A 24190-nucleotide genomic window follows, 5' to 3' on the forward strand; every position below is an offset into this window, starting at 1 on the left:
TTTTCACATTTAAACGTTTTATCTGCTATAATTCATTCCATTTCAAATTAAACAACTGTGGTTGTATCATAGAATGTCTGTACGTATAAAATGGTTAGGGTGGACTCAGCTTTAAAGCAAGTTTTCAACCAAAAGTGTGGTTTTGACCTGTGCTATGTGAAATACAAGTGTGATTGAGCAATTTTCTCTTCAATTCATGGATTTTGAAATAAATAGAGTAGATAGACCAAAAAGCCTACAAACACTTCCGTATTAATGGATGAAGTTACCCTAGAGAATAAAATTATAAGAAGAAATATCTATCAGCAGCACAAGAGGCTGACAAAGACCAAAATTATGAGAATCAAGTAGAATTGAACAACATATCCCACCACAGAGTAGTATATTAACAATACCACAAAGGAATTGTTTTCATTATGCTATTTTTAATATTTTTCTTGTTTTAAATTCATGTCGGATTAGATTCCTAAATCAGGCTTCGAGTTTATTGTTATCAGGAAACCCAGAAAGTTCCAGCATCATACAGATTTTCCTTAAAGGATGGTAAATCATAGCTTGAGGATATCAAAGGAAATCCAATAATGCATCAATCATAAGAACAAGTTTCATTCAAGATTATGACAAGCTACAATATGAAAATGTACAAGAGCTTTACTGGGTGACCACATAGTAATCTGATACAATACAAGATATATATACAATTTCAAGATATAAGAAACTGGATTATGAATGCTTGGTAGTATATTTTTTAAATTCCAACGTAACTTAAAATTTCTGTCAACACACATTTTCATGTACCTTTTGTGAATATTTTCCCTCTCTTTGGATGTCCTCTTTCCTACACCCAATACCCTGTGCTGGTCAGTGCACCTTTTCAATCATATTCCTCCTCCTGGATTGTGACCCATTCTCTATGAAGTTTCTTCAAAAGATCACATCCACCATAAACCTCCCAATGCTTCTAGGCATCAACCTGGAGTACCTTTCACACACACACACTTTCCATCTTCTTCCTCATGCTTTAGCTAACTCTTAATCTACATTCAGAGCTCCTGCAGAACACCTTCTTGGCATCCTCCCATCTGACACCCCGTAACTGGGCTTAATGTCTCATGTATGCATGAATATATGTATATATACATGTATATATACAGCATAATCTCTGTGTATACATGCAGACACATATAACTTATTACACTGTCCAGTTATCATAGCACTAGGACAATGTATTATTATATCATTTTCTGTTTCCCTCAATGGGAATGTTTCCTTGAGGAAAGATATCATTTAGTAGTCAACTTTATATATTTAACACTCAGAATAGTGGTTGGCTTATAGTACTTATTGTGTATGTTTAGTGATCAAATGAATGGATGAACGAACAAATGGTCAAAAGCAGGGCGAGGCCGTCTTGGTCTTCCTGAAGTCCAGTATGTAAGTGGCTATCTCCTCCAGCTGAAAGTGAACTTGATTCTCACTGTATTCCATAACAGATTCAACAGAGTTGGCAGTTTAGGTATGGGGCTGGGATAGAGAGAGAAGGAACGCAATTCCTTGTGGCCTAAAAACAAATAGCCTAAGCCAACTTCAAAATTCCACTATCTAGCAGGAGAATGACTGCAAAGCGATGGTGGTCAAGAGCATTAAAAATTAACTATACCTACTTTAGAATTTTATATGGATTAGCCCGGAAATGAGGGTGGTACCCCTGACACACTGAAGGAATACTAAATACTTGATAAAATAAATTGCAAGTGAAAAATCAAGCACTGAACAGATTTAAACAATTTTTTTTCTACTTAAGACAGTGACTCCCAGCTTAGACTACCAGCCTGAGCAACTTCAGAATGATGATTGAGATGAGCACACAGCCACCATTACCAACACTTTACCATATGCTTCTCAGGCAAAATGAAGAACTATTCCTCAAATGTAAAAAGATGACTAGGTGACTGAAAAAATCCCAATACATTCAAAGATAGTACTGAATCCATCATTAGCTTATCACTAAGGATTTCTTGGCTAATATAGGATAAGTATACAGCTACTACTATGAATACTCCTGGAAAGTGGTGGCATCATAGAAAATATCTCATGCCAACCAAAGGGCTGGGATTGCTAACTATGATTCTGAACTGACTTCTTCAGACAGTGTTTGACACATGTGAATTCCAGTGCCTCGATATATATACACACACAGGCTACCTCCTTGCTTCCTTTCACAGTGATGAATGAAATAAAAATTTGCAAGTGTTATTGATATGCATAGGAAGACTAGGTTTACTTCTGTAGTAATGAATTTGACATAACAAAAGGAAAATGAACACAAACACATATATTTAAAATCCTTACAAAAATATATCAATTTAACTTATTAGGTCTCCCCGCAGATCCACTATCAACACAAAGATACTGAAATAGTCCCTGAGCATGAATTGCCTACATTCACTCTCAGCTAAAGGAGCCCACTGGGCTGCTTTGTATTTGCTGTCTCGTTTTCACTTCATACACAGCTCCAAGTTCATTAGCCAAGTGAGTCCTCTTTAAGGTCAGCAACAGCCAACAGAGCAGGAAGAATAAACCTGAGCTCATCAGCAACTCTAAGGCAGGTTGATCGCCTGGTCCTCCTTGAATTTGGGGATCTTCTTAAACTCACTTTGCTTCCTGAAGAAAAGCTGGGCCAGGATGTGGTCTGCTGTGGCCTGGAGATAATCGTCCATGTCAAGGGTTTGCAGCTGCCGGTGTAAAGCAAAAGATATATCAGCACCAACTACTCAGACTGCTACAGAGATCCCACCGCTGCCAAGGCATTTACAGCTGTGTCACGTTACACAGCCACGAACTCCTGCGTAAGGGTCAGCTTGTGTGCCTGTCTTCCCTTGCCCTGGGGAGCACATCTTTCCAAGTCTGAGAAGTAAGGAAAGGGATGGCGAGCGGTGCTGAGGCATCTGAGGCTTTCTCTAGAAGGGACCCTGTCCTGCTGAAGCAGTTCCCTTTGAAGAGGACACAGTGCCATTTGTCTTCCTGGGAGCTGGGACTTCTCAGATCGCCAAGCCCAGAGGCAACAGCATGAGGCAGGCCTTGCTGCCAGGTAAGCAGTCCCAGTGTCCCCAGCCAGAGACTGGGTGCTCTCCACAGCTAGTCTAATGCGCTCTTTCTCTCTCTGTCCCTGTCTCTCTCCCCCTCCCTCCTCTCCTTTCTCCATCTGACTCCCCCAGTTTCTGCATGTGTGTGTCCTACTCTGTTTCTTCATCTCACTCTATGTCTGTGTCTATGCATTTCAGAATCTCTTTAGTGCTTCTCTTTCTGCCCACTTCTGTGCACAGGCCTGTCTGTACATGGATCCTTGTGAATCTGTGTCTCAGCCTCTCTGTGGTCTCTGCTCTTCTTTGTGTGTATGTCTTTGTCTCCTCCTATCTGTGTGTCCCTCTCTTTGTAAGTAGCTTCTCTGTGTCTTTCTCTTTCCATCTGTGTGTGTTTCTGTAATATATGTGTGTGTGTGTCCTTCTCTGTGTGTCTCTGTCCCACTGTGTGTGTGTTTCTCTCTAAGAGTGATTCTCTCTCACACCCTCTGCCTCTCCTTCCTCCCAAACTCTTCTTCCCCTTCAGACACCTTATTCAAAATACACTCCATTAGACAAACTTCCATTACCCACTCCATTGGGTCATGAGTGACTATCCCTCCTCCAAGTCTATGTCAGATGCTCCCGCAGATAGAAGCAGAGGTAAAAAATTCCTCCTACCCAAAATTCTGATTCATTTCTTTCTTCCTTGTTGTGAGTCATTCCTTAAATTGTACTTATTCACTTAAAACTCTGTATTTCTATTCTCTTGTCTTGCTTAAAGAATTTATTCCTTAATTTTGGGCTTGTATTTAATGGTTTTCAACTGTCATTTTCAAATTTAAAGCTTTGGGGCCAGCGTTGTGGTGAAGCTGGTTAAGCCACTGCCTGCAATACTGGCATCCCATAAGAACACTGATTAAAGTCCTGGTTGCTCTATTTCCAGTTCTGCAACCTGCTAATGAGCCAGGAAAAGCAGCAGAGAAAGGCATAGTGCTTGGGCACCTGCACCCATGTCGAAGACCCAGATAGATTTCTAGGCTCCTGACCTTGGCCTGGCCCAGTTCTGGTGGTTCTGGCTATTTGGGGAGTGAACCATCAGATGAAAGACACACTCTTTCTTTCTCTCTCTCTCTCTCTCTCTCTCTCTCTGCGTGTGTGTATGTGTGTGTCTTTCCCTTTCTCTCTGTAACTCTGTATTTCAAATAAATAAGTAAATCTTTTTTAGGACTGGCTTATTTCACTAAAATAATAGTTTTCAGTTACATCCATTCTGTTGCAAAAGACAATATTTCACTCTTTTTTATGACTGAGTAGTATTCCATAGTGTATATATGCAACATTTTCAGTCCTCAAAAAGACAAATATCATATGTTTTCTCTGATTTGAGGTAACTAACATACAGAGTACAAAAAATGTAATATATATGTATGAAATTGGCATTTTGAGATTTGTTATTGCTTGTAGCCCTTGTCTACACTCTTGAGGAACAGTGGCTTTTCTACTATTTATTGAATTCATTATTTAGTGGAGGGTTAAGCTTGTGATTATAAAATAAACTGAAAGTATTTCATTGTAAAAAATAAAAGAAAAATAAGAAACAAAGGAGGGAGGAGAGTGGGAGTATGGCTGGGAGAGAGGGTAGGGTGGGGAGTATCATTATGCTCTTAAATCTGTATATATGAAATACATGAAGTTTGTTCACCTTGTGTAAGTAAAAATAATAAAACAACTACAAAAATAGATAAATAAATCTTTGTTTAAAGTTTTAATTTGTTGGATTACCTTTTGTACAACATTGAATCTTATGTTTTCTAAAATGCATACTTTAATTCTATCTTTGTACACATAAATATATTTTACACACATAAAATTTTATTCTAGTCATTTTTAATTGTCTTCTTTTTTAAATGTTTATGCATTTATTACATTTATTTGAGAGGCAGAGAGAGAGAGAGAAATTTCCCATCTACTGGTTCACTCCCCAAATGTGCACAACAGCTAGGGGTGGTCTCAGCTAAAGCCAGGAACCAGAAACTCAATCCAACTGCCCTAGATGTGTGGCAAGGACCCAAGTACTTGAACCATCACCTGCTGCCTCCCAGGATGCTCACTAGCAAGAAGCCAGAATTGAAAGCAGAGCTAGGCTGGCGCTGCGGCTCACTAGGCTAATTCTCCGCCTTGCGGCGCTGGCACACAGGGTTCTAGTCCCGGTCGGGGCGCCGGATTCTGTCCCGGTTGCCCCTCTTCCAGGCCAGCTCTCTGCTGTGGCCAGGGAGTGCAGTGGAGGATGGCCCAAGTCCTTGGGCCCTGCACCCCATGGGAGACCAGGAGAAGCACCTGGCTCCTGCCATCAGATCAGCGCGGTGCGCCGGCCACAGCACGCTGGCCACAGCGGCCATTGGAGGGTGAACCAACAGCAAAGGAAGACCTTTCTCTCTCTCTCTCTCTCTCTCTCTCTGTCCACTCTGCCTGTCAAAAAAGAAAAAAGTAAAAAAAAGCAGAGCTAGGACTTGTACCAAGGCATTCCAATATGAAATAGGATATGGGCATCATAGCTGATGTCCTGTCCCCTACGTCAAAGGCGTACCCCTAATTCTTTTTTCTCTTTTTAGCTTTTAAAACCCTAACTTGCTATTTTCAACTTGACATTTTCCTTCTTTTTCATTTACATTTGATTTGCTTTGCTTTTGCTTTCTGATTTTTTCATATAAAGGCCATGAAGAATGGTGACAAGGTGGGGTAGCAGTGGCACTAAGACCTACACCAAAAGTAGGGGGGATCGCTGGAATCCTGCTCATCCCCCACAGAAGTCTCCAGCCAACTTTCAGTTCCAGCTTCTTCTCAGACCGAGCTCCACAAACCTTATCCCAAGTATGCTCAGGAAGGTTCTGAGCCCCAGGGAAACTGATAGGTACTGGAATTTCTCAGTTCCCTCAAAGCATATGGAATGGCATCCTGGGGAACCAGCATCACCGAGCAGGACCTAAGCCACCTGGGGCTGGGGCTCTGCTGACAATGCTGCGTAATTCATGCTCTACTCTTCCCTGGAGATCTTGCTGGGTCTCTTGCAGAAAGAACAAGAGCCAACAGAAATCTCTATTCCTGGACTTGCCCCAAGAGTGCAAAATCAGACTCATCATGCTCACCCAGTCTCACAAAGTAACCCAGACCTTACAATTTTTTAAAAATCTAAGTTGCACAATTTATTACTGCTCCTCAGAGCCATTATTTCATCTTTGTTAGGAACTCTGGGGTGGATTTTTAAAAGCAAATGATTACTGTTTTATAAATAGAACATTAAATATTACACTTATTTAAAATAAATAATGATGGGAAGGAACATCACTTTGCTGCTGCTTTTTTTTTCTTTTCATGTAGAAGGCACTCCATTTCTTTATCTGTCTTCCTCCCTCTGCCCTGCTAGTACATTTGGGAAACATACACTGGGCAAATTCAATGCAGCTCATCCCTCTCTCTGTTTGGAGCCAGTTACTTTATGCTCTAGCTATACATAGGTTCAACGGCCTGTCTCAATATGGGAATGCCTATTCAATTCTAGGGGTCAATATTAGCAAAACTCACTTGCCCACAGATAGTAGTCACATTCTTTAATGTCTGCTTTATTAGTAACAAAAATAATTCCATGAACCTGTGTACACTTACTCCATAGTCTTTTTTTTTTCACAGTTAATAATTTGGGAAATTAAGAGCGAATGCGATATATCGAACCCCTTTATAATAAAATGAAAAGATCATTAGGTTCTCCTTCTCTTCAAACACTTTCCATCCAGTTCATTCATTCATTGAACATATGAGTTCTGAGGACTAGCTTTGGTCCAGACATTGTTTAGCAGGCCTCCAGCAACTTATCTGAAGGTACTTGATTCTCACCTGGTCTCCAGTGCTGAAGGCAAGGATGAAAAGCAAGTCCTCATCACATGTGCTCTTAATGTAATGCTGGGTTCCCACAGGGAAAAACACCACATCTCCAATGTGAATGCTAAACTCCATGGCACCCTGAGTATTGATAATGCCCACCTGGGAGAGAGGAAAGAATTATGTTTAAATTAAACAAGTAAAATCAAATATCCGATAAAGATAAGTACTAATAGCAAAGAACAGATAAATAAAAGCATATGGGGGCCGGCGCTGCAGCTCACTAGGCTAATCCTCCGCCTTGGGGCGCCAGCACACAGGGTTCTACTCCCGGTCGGGGCGCCGGATTCTGTCCTGGTTGCCCCTCTTCCAGGCCAGCTCTCTGCTATGGCCCGGGAGTGCAGTGGAGGATGGCCCAAGTGCTTGGGCCCTGTATCCACATGGGAGACCAGGATAAGTACCTGGCTCCTGCCATCGGATCAGCGCGGTGCGCCAGTTGCAGCGCGCCGGCCACAGCGGCCATTGGAGGGTGACCCAACGGCAAAGGAAGACCTTTCTCTCTGTCTCTCTCTCTCACTGTCCACTCTGCCTGTCAAAAAAATAAAAAATTAAAAAAAATAAAACTAAAAAAAAATAAAATAAAAGCATATGGGTTACACAGGGACTTCTTTGCGAGGCTGAAAAGCAGAAGACAGGGACCACCCCTCACATGAAACTTCCTATGCCAGAGACACAGCCCCACCAAAATGAAACAATGCTCTGTTTAGGTAAATGTTCCTCAAATTGCAGTAGTGAGTTTATACAAAAAGGATCTCATTTGCTGTATTCTAAATGAAGACTACAATTATGTTTCCTACACATTAGGCAGAGGATTTACATTTCAATGTGTCACTACTCCCATGCCCTTCTTCCCACTTGGCTGGGAAAAGCCAGTTTTCCGAGAGCAACATCCTAAGTCCTGCTTAAAAGAGTTAGAGGGTAAATGTGTGCACACAAGCACACACACAAGACACAGCAAAGCAAAGTCTGGTCCTTGAAGGGGAATGTGTAAAAGATTATAATGCCCTTTCCTAACTGATTAAAGCCTTTAACTCAAGAAACATAAAACAAAGCTTTTACTATAGATGGCATAATGAATGAAATTTATTTTGGCCTTAATTTTTTTTTTAAGATTGAGAAAAGTACAAGCTAGAGAAGCCCGTTCTACCTATGTGTTCCTTGAAAATTTCCCCAAGAAACCATGAAAACATGGAAGAATCACTGTCCGATAACTACAGTAATAGACCACACAGCTTTTCCTATGATACCAAAATAATTGATCATCTAAACCAGGCTCTCGAAGAGTCAAAGCAGTTGTTATCAATAATTTCATAAACACAATTTGGATTTATTAGAAGTATTCTGGACACACATTGATGATCCACACACCCCCAGCTACCCAACTCACATGACACTGAGAAGCAAAGTTATTTCATATTCCCCCCCACAGTGTAGCACCTTCCACTTTGCATTACTTGAGGATAAAAATCTATAAAATCTAAGGTAGGCATTCTAGTCCTCTATAATAAGAGATAACATCTTAATCATTTTTGAAATACTTAGCCTCTTCTCATGAACAACTTGAATCTTCCTGTCATATCAAACTTAGAAACTATTTAACAGAGCCTGCATGGTATCCTCCATTGAAGCTGTCCCAGAAGCCATTAGAATTGAGTCCTTTTATGTTACTAATACTGGACCAAATGAAGAAATACCTGTTGTTTGCTTCTTTCTACATTAAAAATAGAAAGCCCACAAAAATGTTTACTAAGAAATTACCTTTCCACATCCACTTAATACGTATCCCATTTCATTGGCATTAAAGTGGAAGTGTGGTTGTCGTAATCCATTATTATAAACTCTGAGTGTACTCAAAGAAAGGGCATTTTGATGCTTAGAAAAGAAAAAAAATACAGTTATTTAGGTAACATCATACTCAGCAACTCAACAATTCATACAGTCCTAATAACCTAACATAGCCTTCACTGAGAACAAGCAGTTTTTTATGCCCTTTATATTTATTGTTTCACTTATTCCTTACAACAATCTTATAAGGTTGATAGTATTCATCTCCCTTATTTTACAGGTGATAGAATTAAAATCTAAGTTGATTGAGAATTTATCTAGTCATTAAAGCAAAGAAGTGGCAATCTGTGGCCACAACAATGCAAGTATAGCCATTTGAGAATTTTTTAAACTGAAGAAAAAATAATTCTCACAGCACTGAGTTTTTTCATTGAAGTGACTACCCATGCCAAAGATGTTCCCAAATTCAAATTGGAACCTCAATTAACAGTTCATGTTGGACAAATCAACCAATGTTTGATTAGATCTTTCCTTTCCATTTTTTTCTTTTTTTTTTTTTTTTTTTTTTTTTGACAGGCAGAGTGGACAGTGAGAGAGAGACAGAGAGAGAAAGGTCTTCCTTTGCCGTTGGTTCACCCTCCAATGGCCGCCGCTGCAGCCGGCGCACCGCGCTGATCCTGGCAGGAGCCAGGAGCCAGGTGCTTTTCCTGGTCTCCCATGGGGTGCAGGGCCCAAGCACCTGGGCCATCCTCCACTGCACTCCCTGGCCATAGCAGAGAGCTGGCCTGGAAGAGGGGCGACCGGGACAGAATCCGGCGCCCCAACCGGGACTAGAACCCGGTGTGCCGGCGCCGCAAGGTGGAGGATTAGCCTATTGAGCCACGGCGCCGGCTCTCCTTTCCATTTTTTTCTAAAGAAACCTGAATTCAACCAAAATCTCACATTTCATGTATATTAGTAATGTTCATTAAAACATTTTTCTCATTTACCTGGTTTAGGAATTCACTAAATATTTTTTCATTGTTGCTTAGTTCACTTCCATCTTTCCAATACTGTGCCCACTGTATTACTCCTCCTGGATATTGATATTCTTTTGAACCTGAGACAGATAAAGTTTACAAAACACAATAAGATAAAACACTTCAAAATGATATCCCAACAGAGCACCTGTAAAGTATACAACCTTACTATAGTCACAGAAAACTTATAATAGAAATTGCTGATACCAAACCATTTAGGCCTCAAAGATACTGACTTAAAAGAGTCAGATACCACTTTCTAAGCCCAGTTTCTAATCCTACTTTCTAAGCTCTCTTGAAATTTGTAACACAAAGTATCCTCTTTAGAGCAGTTTATCTCAGGGGAACTGGCTAGAAAACCTGAGAGTAATTCTAAACACCATTCTCTACCTTATCATTTAAGTCAGTCAACTATCAAGTCCTGACTGTCCCACCTATGTTTTTTTAAATATTTATTTATTTGAAAGAGTTACAGAGAGAGGTAGAGACAGAGAGAGGGAGAGAGAGGGGTCTTCCATTTGCTGGGTCACTCCCCAGATTTTTAAAACATTAATATATTTATCTGAAAGTCTAAATTACAGAGAGAGAGAGAGAGAGAGAGAGAGAGAGATCTTCCATTCCGCTGGTTCACTCCCCAAATGACCACAATGCCCAGAGCTGGGCCAACCCGAAGCCAGATGCCTGGAGCTTCAGCCTGGTCTCCCACATGGGTGCAGGGACCCAAGCACTTGTCCCATCTTCTACTGCTTTCCCAGGCACATTAGCAGGGAGCTGGATCAGAAGTGAAGCATCAGAGACTTGAATTGGCACCCATGTAGGATGCTGGTGCTGTACAGGCTTAGTCCGCTATAGCACAGCAACAGCCCTGCCTCCATCTCTTTAAATTCTTTGCTTCACAACAATTTTCTCCCTTTTACAGCTGCAATATGTGGGCCACCACTACCCCTTACTTGAAGAGCTATGAGAGAACCTTGATTCATCTGCCACTGGCCCCTTCAAGATCATCCTCTACAATAGAGCCAGAGTGATCATCACTTCAAACAGCAAAATGAATTATGGCATATTCTTTAGCATTGAGATTCTGTATAAATTCCTTAACATGGCTTCTAAAATCCTCACAGTTGGACTCTTCTCTCCTATGAGCTTCATCCCTTGTAACACTCTTGGATCCAGCACTGAGATCCTTTACACTTTGAAAACTGTCACATTCACTTTTGCCTCCAAGCCTTTCTTTCCATTGCCCGTTCTACTAAGAAATATTTTTTTAAATTTCTGAGTATGTCCCAACATTAAAAAACACATGGTAACCCAATACACATTTACAATGATATAAAAAAATGAACATTAAGAGTTTCAAAAACTTTTTTTTTTTATACTAAACTGATCTTCTGTAAAAAAAAAAAAAAAAAAAAAAAGAAACTATCAACTCCCAACTTGACTCTCACTGGGATTAAACATGACAATAGGTCTGATCTGATTTCATCATCATTAAAAAAAAAATCATCTATTATTTTTCACTTTATGTTTCCGTGTGGGAGCAAACCGTTGAAATCCTTACTTAATGTATACTAAGCTGATCTTCTGTATATTAAGATAATCGAAAATAAATCTTGATGTGAATGGAAGGGGAGAGGGAGCGGGAAAGGGGAGGGTTGTGGGTGGGAGGGAAGGTATGGGGGGGAAGCCATTGTAATCCATTATTCGTACTTTGGAAACTTATATTCATTAAATAAATAAAAAAAAAAAGATGAAGTGTGTAGCAAATATAAAAAAAAAAAAAGAGTTTCAAAAACTATAGGTATACTATACCTTTAAGGTCAAAAAAGTATCTCCACACAAGGCTGTCTGGAGACTGTACATAACTAGCATTCAAAACCAATTCTGCCAAATTTGGAGGAAGATTCACCCCCTGATCCTCTTCTTGCTTGTGGAATGCTCTAATATAATTAATTCCACCTTCAGGCTGAAACATACAAGAAATTGCATAAAGTATTTATTCAATATTCTGTGAATTTTAGTCATAGGAGGGGTGAGAAGGTAAGGATATGTTAGCATTAGCACCACTGAGATTTTCAGTGATCAGAAGAGCTGAGCTTGATTAGCTCTAGGTTTGTGTCACTTATGAAAATCCCCAAAGTTTTCAATGTAGTTTGGTTTTAAATGTATTGAGTTTTTATGGTAAATACTCATAAACTCCTGCAAAAATATACATTTGTTCCCATGCTTATAAATAATCTGACTAGTGAGTTATTTCTCTTACTTCTCCCTACAGCTCTAAACTAGCATCAACTACAAAAATGTATCTCAAAAACTTACTACACACATGTTTAAGCTTAAGATAGAACCTCCTCCAACTGCCAATTATGGGCCATCACCAATTTTCTTCACCCATCTGCACAATCAACATCCATATCTGACCTTCTTTTTTTTCCCCCAAAGAAAACTTTTATTTAAGGAATACAAACTTCATGCATTTCCTAAGTACAACTCTAGGAATACAGTGATTCGTCCCACCATACCTGCCCTCCCACCCACACTCCCACCCCTTCTCCTCCCTCTCCCATTCCAGTCCCATTCTCCACTAAGATCCATTTTCAGTTAACGTCATACATAGAAGACCAACTCTATAGTAGGAGTCCAACAAATTGTATGAAAAAGAGAAAACTGTTCCTCAGCAGTCGAGGCAAGGGCTGTTCAAAGTCACTGCATCTTGAAGTTAGTGTCACTTCTTTTTCGTTTTGAAGAAACTTAATTAACTTTAAAGAAGAACCCAATGTGGAGCTCAGTTATGAGTAATTAATTCAAACCCTAAATTAGCTTAGACTAAGTACATTTGGAATTAAGACTTAATGTGTAATATGTTAAGATTAAGTGATATGAAATATGGGGCAACATATTAAAGTGAAGCTAAATTTTAGTCTTAGGAGCTTTTAGGACCTGTTGCGAGAACTGCCGTTCCTCCATGACAGGCCTTATTTTAAGCCAGAAAAGACAGGCCTAAGGGTACAGGAGTGAAACTATGCCTGGAATTTAGATTCTTCGGCCTTCCTGTGTGATGCCTAGCCCCTAAGTTGCTCAAATGCACCAATAAAATGCATAAATTCAGGTAATTGCCATGTAAGGAATAAGGAACTCGCCTATGTGTGTAGTTGTCACTCCCCCTGTTCGTGGAGGAACGACACTAAACCCTGCCTAGGCTTCATATCCGAGTCACGGCACCATTATGTCGCTCCCCTTCTTCATGGAGGAACGACACAGGACCCTGCGCTGTTCTTTCGTCTGCTCGGCCCTCCCCGGGTTTGCTGCTGGTTCTTCCCGGGTTGGCTACCGTCCCTTCCACCTCCGTGGAAGGGCGGTTCCCCCTGCCACATTCCCCACTTCCGCGGGGGAGCGGCACACCGCCGGCCGGCTCTCTCGGGGGCTGCACAGGTGTTCCTTCAGGTAGATGTTCCCCTCAGATGTTCCTCGTGCATGTTGTCTCTCTCCTCCTTTATAGTCCTCTTCCGCCAATCCCAACTCGGCTGCCCACACGCCGAGTACGCTGCTCTCCTCCAATCAGGAGCGGCTCTTGCAGCTTGTCAAGTTGGTGAGAGGCAGCTGGGTAGAAGCTGTACGCTCCTCTCCCAGCGCCACATTGTGGGAGAGCAGATGCATAGAATAAGACTTAATTCCAGTAACTCAGTCCAGTCCGGGTTGCTCCCCACATGTAGTGACATATGTACTTGTTTACTCGAGTGCATAGAAATGCTGGGAGGGGAAGGGACGGGGCTTCTTGCCTCAGCACTGCGCTACGTCGCATGTACCGGTAAGAGCCCACCTAGCTGGTAATAAAATCCTCTTGCTGTTGCATCCAGCCTGCCTTTTGTGAGTTGTTTTGGGGAGAGTCTCGTACCAGACACAACACCAAGAATGATACATCTTTTGCGAGTATTTAAACATAATTAAAATACAACTCTTTGAGGACAGAGGTCCCACATGGGAAGTAAGTGCACAGTGACTCCTGTTAATTTAACAATTAACATTCTTATGTATGAAGCCTTTTAAATCCACAATCTCTGTCAGTATTTAGACAAGGCCATAAGCAAAGTAGAAGTTCTTTCCTCCCTTCAGAGAAAAATACCTCCTTCTTTGATGACCACTTCTTTCTACTGGGGCCTCACCCACTGAGGTCCTTCATGTAGGACATTTTTTTTTTTTGCCACAGTCTCTTGGGTTTCCTTGCCTGAAATGCTCTTGTGGGCTTTTCAGCCGGACCAGAATGCCTTAAGGACTGATTATGAAGCATATCTGACCTTCTATAACCAGCATTAGTAGTTACCACCCCTCTTCCTGGTGACAATATAAATATTTTGAGAGATCAAAGGTAGTGATTTTTCAGGAAAAGTGTGAGGTTTTCTACATGAGATTAAGAAAACATGATTACATTATCCATAGCAAACTTGTTCCTGCAAAAAGAATGGTGAGTTTATGACGCTTCAGGGATATTAATTACAATTATTTTTTACTAAATGTATAATAATATTCCTTCTAAAACATTATAATCTCCATAGAGGACCTTTCTAAAGCTAAATACAAAGCAACTCAATTTCAACCAGTTTTCTGTCTTTAGTGGGAACACAAGATATGCTTTTGTGTCCATTATCCCAACTATTATCATATCTTAGTCAATCTTTTCTGAAGCTATACTGACTAATGCCCTAGAAACAGGATATGCAGGATCACTTTGTACCCACATGATTCCTAAATTTATGGTGAAATACATTTTCTGAAATGGAATGTACCTTAAGTGACCTGGAAGCAATATCTTCAGGTGTAGAAAAAAAGACATCATCAACATCCAAGGTCTGAAGTTCATCATGTGTAGAAAAGAAGAGCAAGAAAAAGCAGTCTTCATTCCCCACATTCTTTATCCAGTGCAGTGTATTTCTAGGGAAGAAGATCACCTGGCCAGCAGTAACATTGTACGTGGTAACCACTTCACCACCAGCATCAACAACCCCAATCCATGCTGTGCCCTGAAATATAATGAGGAGAGCATACCCAACATTCACTGTAGAGTAAAGCTTCTCAATCTTTTTTATTACCTTCCTTCTAAGTGAATTTTTGGGACTTTTTTCCCTATCGCCACCCTATGAAATTTTAATATCACAGATATACTGTAGATCAGTACACTATATACATACACTGCATATGTACTATGTATATAGTATATATCCCTAAAAAGAGTTGGGGTTTTTTGTTGCCCACCAAAAACTTGAGGGAAAAACTTCCCCATTGAAACTCCACATCTTGGAGTTTGAAAATACTGAAGCAGGGGCTGGTACTGTGGCGTAGCAGGTAAAGCCGCCCGCCGCCTGTGGCACCATCATCCCATATGGCATCAGTCTGAGTCCCAGCTGCTCCACTTCTGACCCAGCTCCCTGCTATGGCTCCTAGGAAAATAGCAGAGGATGGGTCAAGTGCTTGGGCCCCTGCACTCACCTGGGAGACCCAGAAGAAGCTCCTGGCTTCTTGCTTCAGACTGGCTCAGCTCCAGCCATTACAGCAATTTGGGGAGAGAACCAGTGGATGGAAGAACTCTCTCTCTCTTTCTCCCTCCCTCTTTCTCTCCATAACTCTACTTTTCAAATAAGTAAATTAAAAAAAAAAAAAGACTGAAGCAACATGTGTAAGATGTGTGTTGATAGGTGATCACACAAGTATATACATTTGTGTTCATATATGCATATAGATGTATTTGTGCTTCCCAATAAGAAAAGATCCAAGTATAATGTTAATGATAATAATAATAATAATAATAATAATAGCTAGGGGCTGGTGCTGTGGTGCAGTGAGTTAAAGTCCCAGCCTGCAGCACTGGCATCCTACATGGGTGCCGATTCGAGTTCTGGCTGTCCCTCTTCCATTCCAGCTCTCTGCTATGGCCTGGGAAAGCAGTGGAAGATGGCCCAAATCCTTGGGCCTCTGCACCCATGTGGGAGACTTGGAAGAAGCTCCTGGCTCTGGCTTAGGATCAGCTCAACTCTGGCCATTGTGGCCAATTGGGGAGTGAACCAGCAGAATGGAAGACCTCTCTCTCTCTCTCTCTCTCTCTCTCTGGCTCTGCCTTTCTCTGTAGATCTGACATTCAAATAAATAAAATAATTCTTAAAAAATAATAATAATAGGCCAGCACCGCGGCTCAATAGGCTAATCCTCCACCTAGCGGTGCTGGCACACCGGGTTCTAGTCCCAGTCGGGGCACCGGATTCTGTCCCAGTTGCCCCTCTTCCAGGCCAGCTCTCTGCTGTGGCCCGGGAAGGCAGTGGAGGATGGCCCAAGTGCTTGGGCCCTGCACCCCATGGGAGACCAGGAGAAGCACCTGGCTCCTGCCTTCAGATCAGCGTGGTGCGCCGGCCGCAGCGCACCGGCCGTGGCGGCCACTGGAGGGTGAACCAACGGCAAAAGGAAGACCTTTCTCTCTGTCTCTCTCTCTCTCACTGTCCACTTTGCCTGTCAAAAAATAATAATAATAGCTAAACTTGGTGATTATACTATGTGGCAGGTGTTCATCTAAGCACTTTATGTACGCTATAAAGCATAGTACTATTATTATCCCCATTTTAAATATGAGAAAACTGAGTTTGGAAAGAATTAATAATTTTCCCTTGCACTAGGCTGACCAATGGCAAAGCTGGGATTTTGATGTAAGCAGTCTGACTCCAAAGTATATAATTTTATCCATACTACATCACAATTTGATTAAATCTATACAAAATTATATACTTTTTCTCATTCTCTAATCTGTCCCTCAGTATTACCTCTGATGTAAATAGAGAAAATACCATTATGTATGTCTACCCAAGACTCATGATCACATGGCAGCACATCCACAGAATGAATGAAAAACATATCTTACTTCTGTCATTGGCAACTTGTATAATTTGGATCCAGATGATATGGAAGTTAGAAGGGAAACTGAAGCTGCAGAGAACTCTGTTTGGCCATGTGTAGGGAATGGCACAAATATGTATCTATTTCCATGAAGGCATCAACTACTCCAGACCCAGAGCATAGACCACTCAGGGCTGAAAGGGCCCTCGCTATGGGGCTAAGTACACCAACAACCCTGTGCGTGTGCTCTTCTCAGGGCTCCCTCCAAGGGCTGTATAAAGACACTCAGGAGCAAGCTCCATGGAGAAATTTCTTTACAATTATTGGTTGGTCCTTACCATGATTATGATAATTTTCTGGGATCTAGAAAATATTCAACTCCATATAGTCTCCACTTAGAAATTCACATTATAAACTCTCTGAACTTCCAGAACAGCCTCCACAGGATAAGCTAGATCCCAGGGCCTGGAGTGTGTTCCAGACCAATTTCTCTGGCTTAAAGTTTGGTTTTAAAGGTCTCCCTCCAAGAAAGCCCATATAGTTACATTTTCTTTTTCCTACTGCTTTGTCACTGCTCAACAAAGTCTATAAACATTCATCTTTCAGAGATTATACTTTTTTATATATTGCATAAAAGTGGAAAATCCAAGAAGTCATAAACATGAACTATGTCACAAAGCAACCAATGACTATAGCTTAGAAAAGTCAACCAATCTCTCTGAGCCTTTCATGAGAAATAAGAACACTTTGGTCTCAAACAGATTAATCTCTATGTTGTAAATTCTAAAATGGGTGAACTATGCAAGTGTAAATGAGGAAGTTTTACTTATAACAACAAAAATTGTACCATAGAATTGGCTGCACATCTATTAACCAGATCATGAGTATAAGAATAAACTTTGAAAGTTCTACAAGGGTTTAGTCACTACTGCTCCCACAGGATCTGGAATATAGAAGACCAATGAATGGTTTCTAGAATTAAGGAATTATTTGAAATTTAAGTAAATACATCCATTGTACCACCAGCTACTATATTTCATTTGACTTCGAGAACATTCTGAAAGGTCTGAACCACAAAAGGGCACCCAGTTGGCAAGTTCTTAGGAACTCCAGGCTGAACATCAGCAAACATGTTTGTTATTCTGGTTGCTGCTTTTCTCCTTAGAGGAAAGCTGCTGGGTCTTTGATCATTAGATCAGAGCTGCCAGTTGTAGCTTTGGCTCAGAAGACTAAACAGTGATCTTACTTAAACAATAGTGTGTGAAAAATGATTTCATACTAAAGAAAGAAGTTCAAAGTGATGCCAAAAATAATTAAACCAAACATGCTAATGCTTCAAGGCACTGCTAACTAATCCAGTTAAATCTAATTGGAAGCCTGCATGTTTGTGCATCAGTTAGGGAGGTTTTGCAACAACAAAAATAATACCCAGAGGTCAAAAAACATAGATGCTTAAGAAGAGTGTGGACAAACCAGTTATACCTGTGCAAGATAGCCATGTTCATTGGCATTGAAGTGCCAGTGAGGGGCCCGGAGGCCATTGCTTTTTATTCTCAGGGTCCCCAGAGTCATTTGTGATCTCTGACTGTTCAAACTGGTACCAAAGGCCTCTTCTTCGTCAGTGAGATAGTCTTTGACATTGCTTCTGTACCGGGCCCACTGGATTGCACCACCAGGGAACTCAAACACCTGAAAAATTGTAAATGAGCAATCATCAGCATGGCAGCCATCTCCATGAGGCCACTGTGACCTACGGGGATAGATTCTCAAGTCCCAAACAGGAAGACGAGGAAGAGGTCTGCAAGACTCCAGGAATGCTAACAGTGACCTGTTCAGTGCTAACATTCTGAGCCCTGTGAGACATAAAAGCCACATAGCTTGGTAAGGGATTACAGGCATTGCCACTTGTCAACTTGTGATTCTCCCCTCAAGCCAGGTATAGAACTGTCTGCTGAAGAGAATTTCTGCCTGAAGCCATCACCAACTGAATTCTCCCTGCTCTCTGTCCTTTACCTCCCTTCATCCTGTTGTTCCAACAGAATAGAGCTTGGTAAACAAGCAGTGAGAAAGTGGTTTTGAAATCATCATTAAGAATGCTGGCTTTTCCTAATATGTGGGAATTGTACCTGAGATTTAGGTAAATGATTCAAAAACTGGAATTTTGGATCAACAGTCTTCTGTGCTATGGGAACCACTGTTGTTCGCATAGGCCGGGCTTCAGGTTCAAAATGAGCATCTGAATGACGCTGAGAGTTGTTAACAAAAACCAAGGAGAGAATCAGTACTCCAACTGCGGTGGTAATAATGCAGGCCAAGAAACACATCAGGAAAATGCTCATCAATGACCACTGCTGCTTCTTTTCCTAGGAAAAAGTATGGAGCAATTATCATCCACTCACAATGCATCAGAAATATTGCCTCCTCTCTCAACTTCCTACATTTTTCTCTATTCTAACTTCAGTTAAAACTGTCTGGTAAGCATAGTAAAAGAATCTATTTTTTAAAGTAGACTTAAAATTTAGGCTTTCTTTATCTACATATATATAAATATAAATATATATATGTACTTGATGTTGAATCAGGAAATGATAAGAGCAGGAGGAACTACTTTTCTTCCTTTTTTTTTTTTTTTTTTTTTGGACAGGCAGAGTGGACAGTGAGAGAGTGAGAGACGGAGAGAAAGGTCTTCCTTTCCCGTTGGTTTACCCCTGCAATGGCTGCTGCAGCTGGCGCACTGATCCGAAACCAGGAGCCAGGTGCTTCTCCTGGTCTCCCTTGCGGGTACAGGGCCCAAGCACTTGGGCCATCCTCCACTGCACTCCCGGGCCACAGCAGAGAGCTGGACTGGAAGAGAGGCAACTGGGACAGAATCCGGTGCCCCAACCGGGACTAGAACCCGGGGTGCCGGCGCCGCAGGCAGAGGATTAGCCTATTGAGCCATAGCGCCAGCCCCTACTTTTCTTAAGATAACTGACCTACAGTCTTTCTGAGCTCTGTGTAAGGGTCCTGGTGGAAACTAGCCTAAGGATATATAAAAAGAAATTTTGCATTGGAAATAATCCTAAAGATCCTAGTTGAGCCTTTATGTCATATTTTTCTGAAAAGGAAACTGAAACCAAGGGAGAGCAGGGACTGTGGAAAGCTGCACTCTTTTAGTGGAAAGAAGTCATCCTGCCTCAGTGCTGTTTGCACTACACCACAGGGCTACCATTGCATATCATTTGGAGATCATAAAAGCTTGCATTAATACTTATGCTGCAGAGCTTCCCAAAAAAGCTTAAGCTTACAAACATCTCTAAGGTCACATTTTGGTTAATTAAAAAAAAAGAGCATATAACTGCATATATCCTAAAGAGTATTGCTTTACTGGATATTGATATTTCTTCCTTAATCACTTGGCCTTGATCAATGTTTTTCAAACTTCTTTACCACACCCATATTAGAATATATATTTCCCATTGTGATCTAGCACAACACACAAATACATACATATATACATGTATATACACACATGTACACACAGATCATTTAAGCAAAAGTTTCACAAAATAAAACTTGTTATTTTATTAATGTTTAAATGCCAACCCTAACCCACCATATATATGTCAAGAATAGAAGATTACAGTCTGGAGTTTGCAAACCCTCTGCCTGGATCCCTTTAAATAGAAGAGAGGAGAAATAGTTATTCTGCCTCCTCAAATTGATAAAGCAAACGTTATAAAAAGGCGCAAGGAAGAATCAGTTGAAACTAAAAATAAAAATAAAAATTGCTCCCTTTAACTTATCTAAAGGTCACTGATCAGCATGGATAAAAACATTGCCTCTAAAAGGCAACAATTTAGGGGCAACTATGATAAAAATCATTGCACTTGAAGCACTTAGTCATCCCCGGAGTTCCAATTTAAAAAGTCACCAAGGAGCTCAAGCAGGTGTGAGTTAGAGTTTTCAAAATAAAAGACAAATCCTTTTGAAGAGGGTCACTTGAGAAGAGCTGGTCTAAGGAGGGGTTCTTCCTCAAGCTCTGCATCACAGTCCAGAGGGAACCTGTGCCCAAGATGTGAATCCCCACATTACCGTGCCAGTGAAGGTGCTCGCCCTCCCCCTGGGTATAGCACTCTGTGCTGCATCTTCAGCGATTTCAAATGCTGCGTTGTCCATTGGCAAAAAGGATCAAGCACTTCACTGGGAAAAAAAAAAGAAAAAGAAAAGGAAGAGGGAAATATTTAGCAAACTGGGAGCTCCCTGAGAAGAGAAGAATGAGAATTCTTAAGTAAGGGAACACTTATATACAGCTGACAGTTAAGGAAATGAAATAAGGAAGCTGTCTCTTAAATTATATCTTGGTTTCAAAAAAACCCTTGGAAGAATTGCCAAATGAAAGACCAATAAAATACTTCCTTTGGTCCCTAACTTTTTGCTCAGTAATGACACATACAGAGATAATGATAATAATATGAGCCAACATTTATTTCTTCCTCTCACTATATTCCAGGCACTGTGCTAAATGTTTTACAAACATTATGTGATGTCATTGTTACAGAAATCCCATCAGGATATAACGCCCATTTTGCAGATTTGGAAACTGAACACAGAGAGCTGCAGAAACTGCCTAAAATCACAGAACCAGTTTAGTGTTGGTGCAAAGTACCTTTTATCCTAAGATTCTTCCATAATATTGGTTTGCTGATGATGGATGATTGGTCTAGTAAAATCTTATCTGCACTCAAAGCAGTCTTGACTCTAAATAATGTGACTAATTTTCCTAATGATATATGGAATAATCTTGTTACCTGAAAGTTAAACCTTCACATAAAATTAATTTTGCATCATCTTTCTTGGTGATGACTGATGGCCTGAGTAACCTAAAAACTGCTACTCTAAGACACAAAACAATCATCTGTCTTCTTTTCTTCCTATCCACCTTTGTTCTTTCAATAAATATGTTACCTAATATATTCCTGGCTGTCTACTGTGCTGTACAACATTAAGAGATCTTGGAGTAACTCATAATATGAATAAGAGAAACCAGAAAATTACTACAAATTTGCTGAGTGTTATGATAGCACAGACAAAAACTTGTGAGCATACAGATACGAGTATGACTGTGCCTGAGAAGGTAAGAGAAGGCAGGTCTTCACTGAAATTGTAATTGTGAGCTGAGCCTTCAACTCCCAACAGCTCCACTGGGTAGGCACACTTGGTCAGTTACTTTCTACTCCGTATTTGTTGCTTGTCTATAAGCAGCTCCAGAGCAGACCATGGAGTCAGAATGCAGATGTGAATCAGGCAGCCTGGGCTCAAACAAAGCTGTAGGCTAACCTAAACCCAAGCAATGGAGAGTTGACCTCGTTCTCTTACCAGACTTCATCAAATCTAATAGGCATAGTTTTCTATGTTTTAACAGCTCTGTGTTTTAAATGAACAGTCTTGGGGCCTGTGTTGTGGCATTAGCTGATAAAACTGCCAGCTGTGATGCCAATATCCTTTATGGGAGCAGGTTCCTGTCCTGGCTGCTGCATTTCCAACCCAGCTTCCTGCTAATGGCCTGGGAAAAGCAGCAGAAGATGGCCCAAGTGTTTGGGCCCCTGCCACCCTCATGGGAGACCTAACGAAGTTCCTGGCTCCTGGCTTCAGTCTGGCCCAGCATTAGCTGTTGCAGCCATCTAGGGAGTTAACCACTGGATGGAAGATGTCTGTGGCACCCTCTAACTCCTTCAAAGTAAATAAATAAATCTTTTAAAAATAATAAAATCAGCAGCCTTGGGGCAGGCATTTGGCATCGTGGCTAAAATACCTCTTGCCATGCCTACATCCTATATTAGAGATTGGATTCATGACCACGCTCTGCTTCTGACCAGCTTCCTGCTAACGTGCACCCTGGAAGGCAGCAGATAATGACTCAAAATCTTGGGTCCCTGCCAACCACGTGGGAGGTCCAAATTAAGATCTGGGCTCTGGGGCCAGTGCCATGACACACTAGGTTAATCCTCCACCTGTGGCGCTGGCATCCCATATGGGCACCGGGTTCTAATCCCGGTTGCTCCTCTTCCAGTCCAGCTCTCTGCTGTGGCCCGAGAAAGCAGTGGAGGTTGGCCCAAGTGCTTGGGCCCCTGCACCTGCATGGGAGACCAGGAAGAGGCATCTGGCTCCTAGCTTCGGATCAGCGCAGCTCCAGCTGTTGTGGCCATTTGGGGGTGAACTATTGGATGGAAGGCGTTTCTGTCTCTCTATATATATATCTGTAACTCTAGCTGTGAAATAAATAAATAAGCTTTAAAAACAAACCAAAAAAAGATCTGGGCTCCTTGTTTTGGCCCAGTTCAGCATGACCTGTTGCAGGCATTTGTGGAGTGAACCAGCAGATGGAAGATCTTGCATCTCCATCTCTCATGCGCGCTCTCTCTCTCTCTTTCCCTCCCACCCCCAATTAGAAGACAAAATGAAATATAGTGGTTTTTTAGAGTCAATGAACATAGTATGACCACTTATGACAACAGAACCACACAAATCTTTAGAGTGAATTAAACACAGTTTTATGTTTTACTGTTCTTCTTTCTTGGAAATGTGAAAATGCAGCCCTCTGTCAACAGCATTACCTGAGGACTGTGATTAGCATTTATTCAAACGGCAACACAAGCAAATCATCAACCAAACTGCCATTAGCGCTCACTGAAACACTGAATTAAACAATGCTACAGCTCAACAATGTCCTTTTGATCTTTGCAGAGAAGAAAACAAAGACTGGTAGAAGATAAGTGTTTTTCCCAAGGTGCGGAGTAAGTTCCCAAGGTAGCAGAACAAGTCAATAGCAGAGTCCAAACAAAAACTTTGCTCTCTCACCTTCTGCAGAGCTGTCTGGCAGAGTTCTGTTTGCCACAGGAGGACTTTGACATGTAAGGGTACTTCAAAGGGTCTGTGGGAAAACAGTATTCTGGGCAGCTATTCGGCTTTGCTGTTAAGATGCCACTTTGGATGCCCACATCTGAATTCAGAATGCCCAGGTGCAAGATTACATAACGATTTCAGCTTCTGCTAATGTAAACCCTGGGAGGCAGGGTATACAGTAAGTAGTTGGGTCCCTGTCACCACTTGGGACATGGCTTAAGTAGTTGGGTCTCTATAACCCACTTGGAATACCTGAATTGAGGTGTGTTTTTTTTTTTTTTTAGCATTCTTCCTGTTTTATTTTTCCTTTATTTTTTTTCTTTTTTCTTTTTTTTTTTTTTGCTTTCAAACTTTTATTTAATGAATATAAATTTTCAAAGTACAGCTTATGGATTACAATGGCTTCCCCCCCAATAACATCCCTCCCACCCACAACCCTCCCCTTTCCCACTCCCTCTCCCCTTCCATTCACATCAAGATTCGTTTTTGTTTCTCTTTATACACAGAAGATCAGTTTAGCATACATTAAGTAAAGATTTCAACAGTTTGCTCCCACACAGAAACATAAAGTGAAAAATACTGTTTGAGTACTAGTTATAGCATTAAATCTCAATGTACAGCACACTA

General features: G+C 41.1%; 1 protein-coding gene across 2 annotated transcripts in view; it reads right to left on the minus strand.

Annotated features, from left to right (window-relative positions):
* Window positions 1–463: 463 nt before the first annotated feature.
* Window positions 464–24190, minus strand: part of LOC115333218 (legumin J-like) — a 68832-nt gene continuing 45105 nt past the window's right edge. Inside the window, exons 3-11 of one of the 2 annotated variants that reach the window (XM_051851093.3) lie at window positions 20753–20860; window positions 18805–19041; window positions 18161–18367; window positions 14587–14820; window positions 11615–11768; window positions 9776–9885; window positions 8760–8873; window positions 6957–7103; window positions 464–2735 (exon numbers count right to left, since the gene is read on the minus strand). In XM_051851093.3, coding sequence (XP_051707053.1) covers window positions 2601–2735; window positions 6957–7103; window positions 8760–8873; window positions 9776–9885; window positions 11615–11768; window positions 14587–14820; window positions 18161–18367; window positions 18805–19041; window positions 20753–20836 — 1422 coding nt within the window. In that variant the 5' untranslated portion in view covers window positions 20837–20860 and the 3' untranslated portion in view covers window positions 464–2600. Of the gene's footprint in view, window positions 2736–6956; window positions 7104–8759; window positions 8874–9775; window positions 9886–11614; window positions 11769–14586; window positions 14821–18160; window positions 18368–18804; window positions 19042–20752; window positions 20861–24190 lie in introns of those variants that run through there. The other variant, NM_001371752.1, reaches the window with a different exon arrangement.

This window comes from Oryctolagus cuniculus, chromosome 10, assembly GCF_051225735.1.
Source record: "Oryctolagus cuniculus isolate XC-2025 breed Fujian yellow rabbit chromosome 10, ASM5122573v1, whole genome shotgun sequence".
In the NCBI taxonomy this organism is placed as follows: Eukaryota; Metazoa; Chordata; class Mammalia; order Lagomorpha; family Leporidae; genus Oryctolagus; species Oryctolagus cuniculus.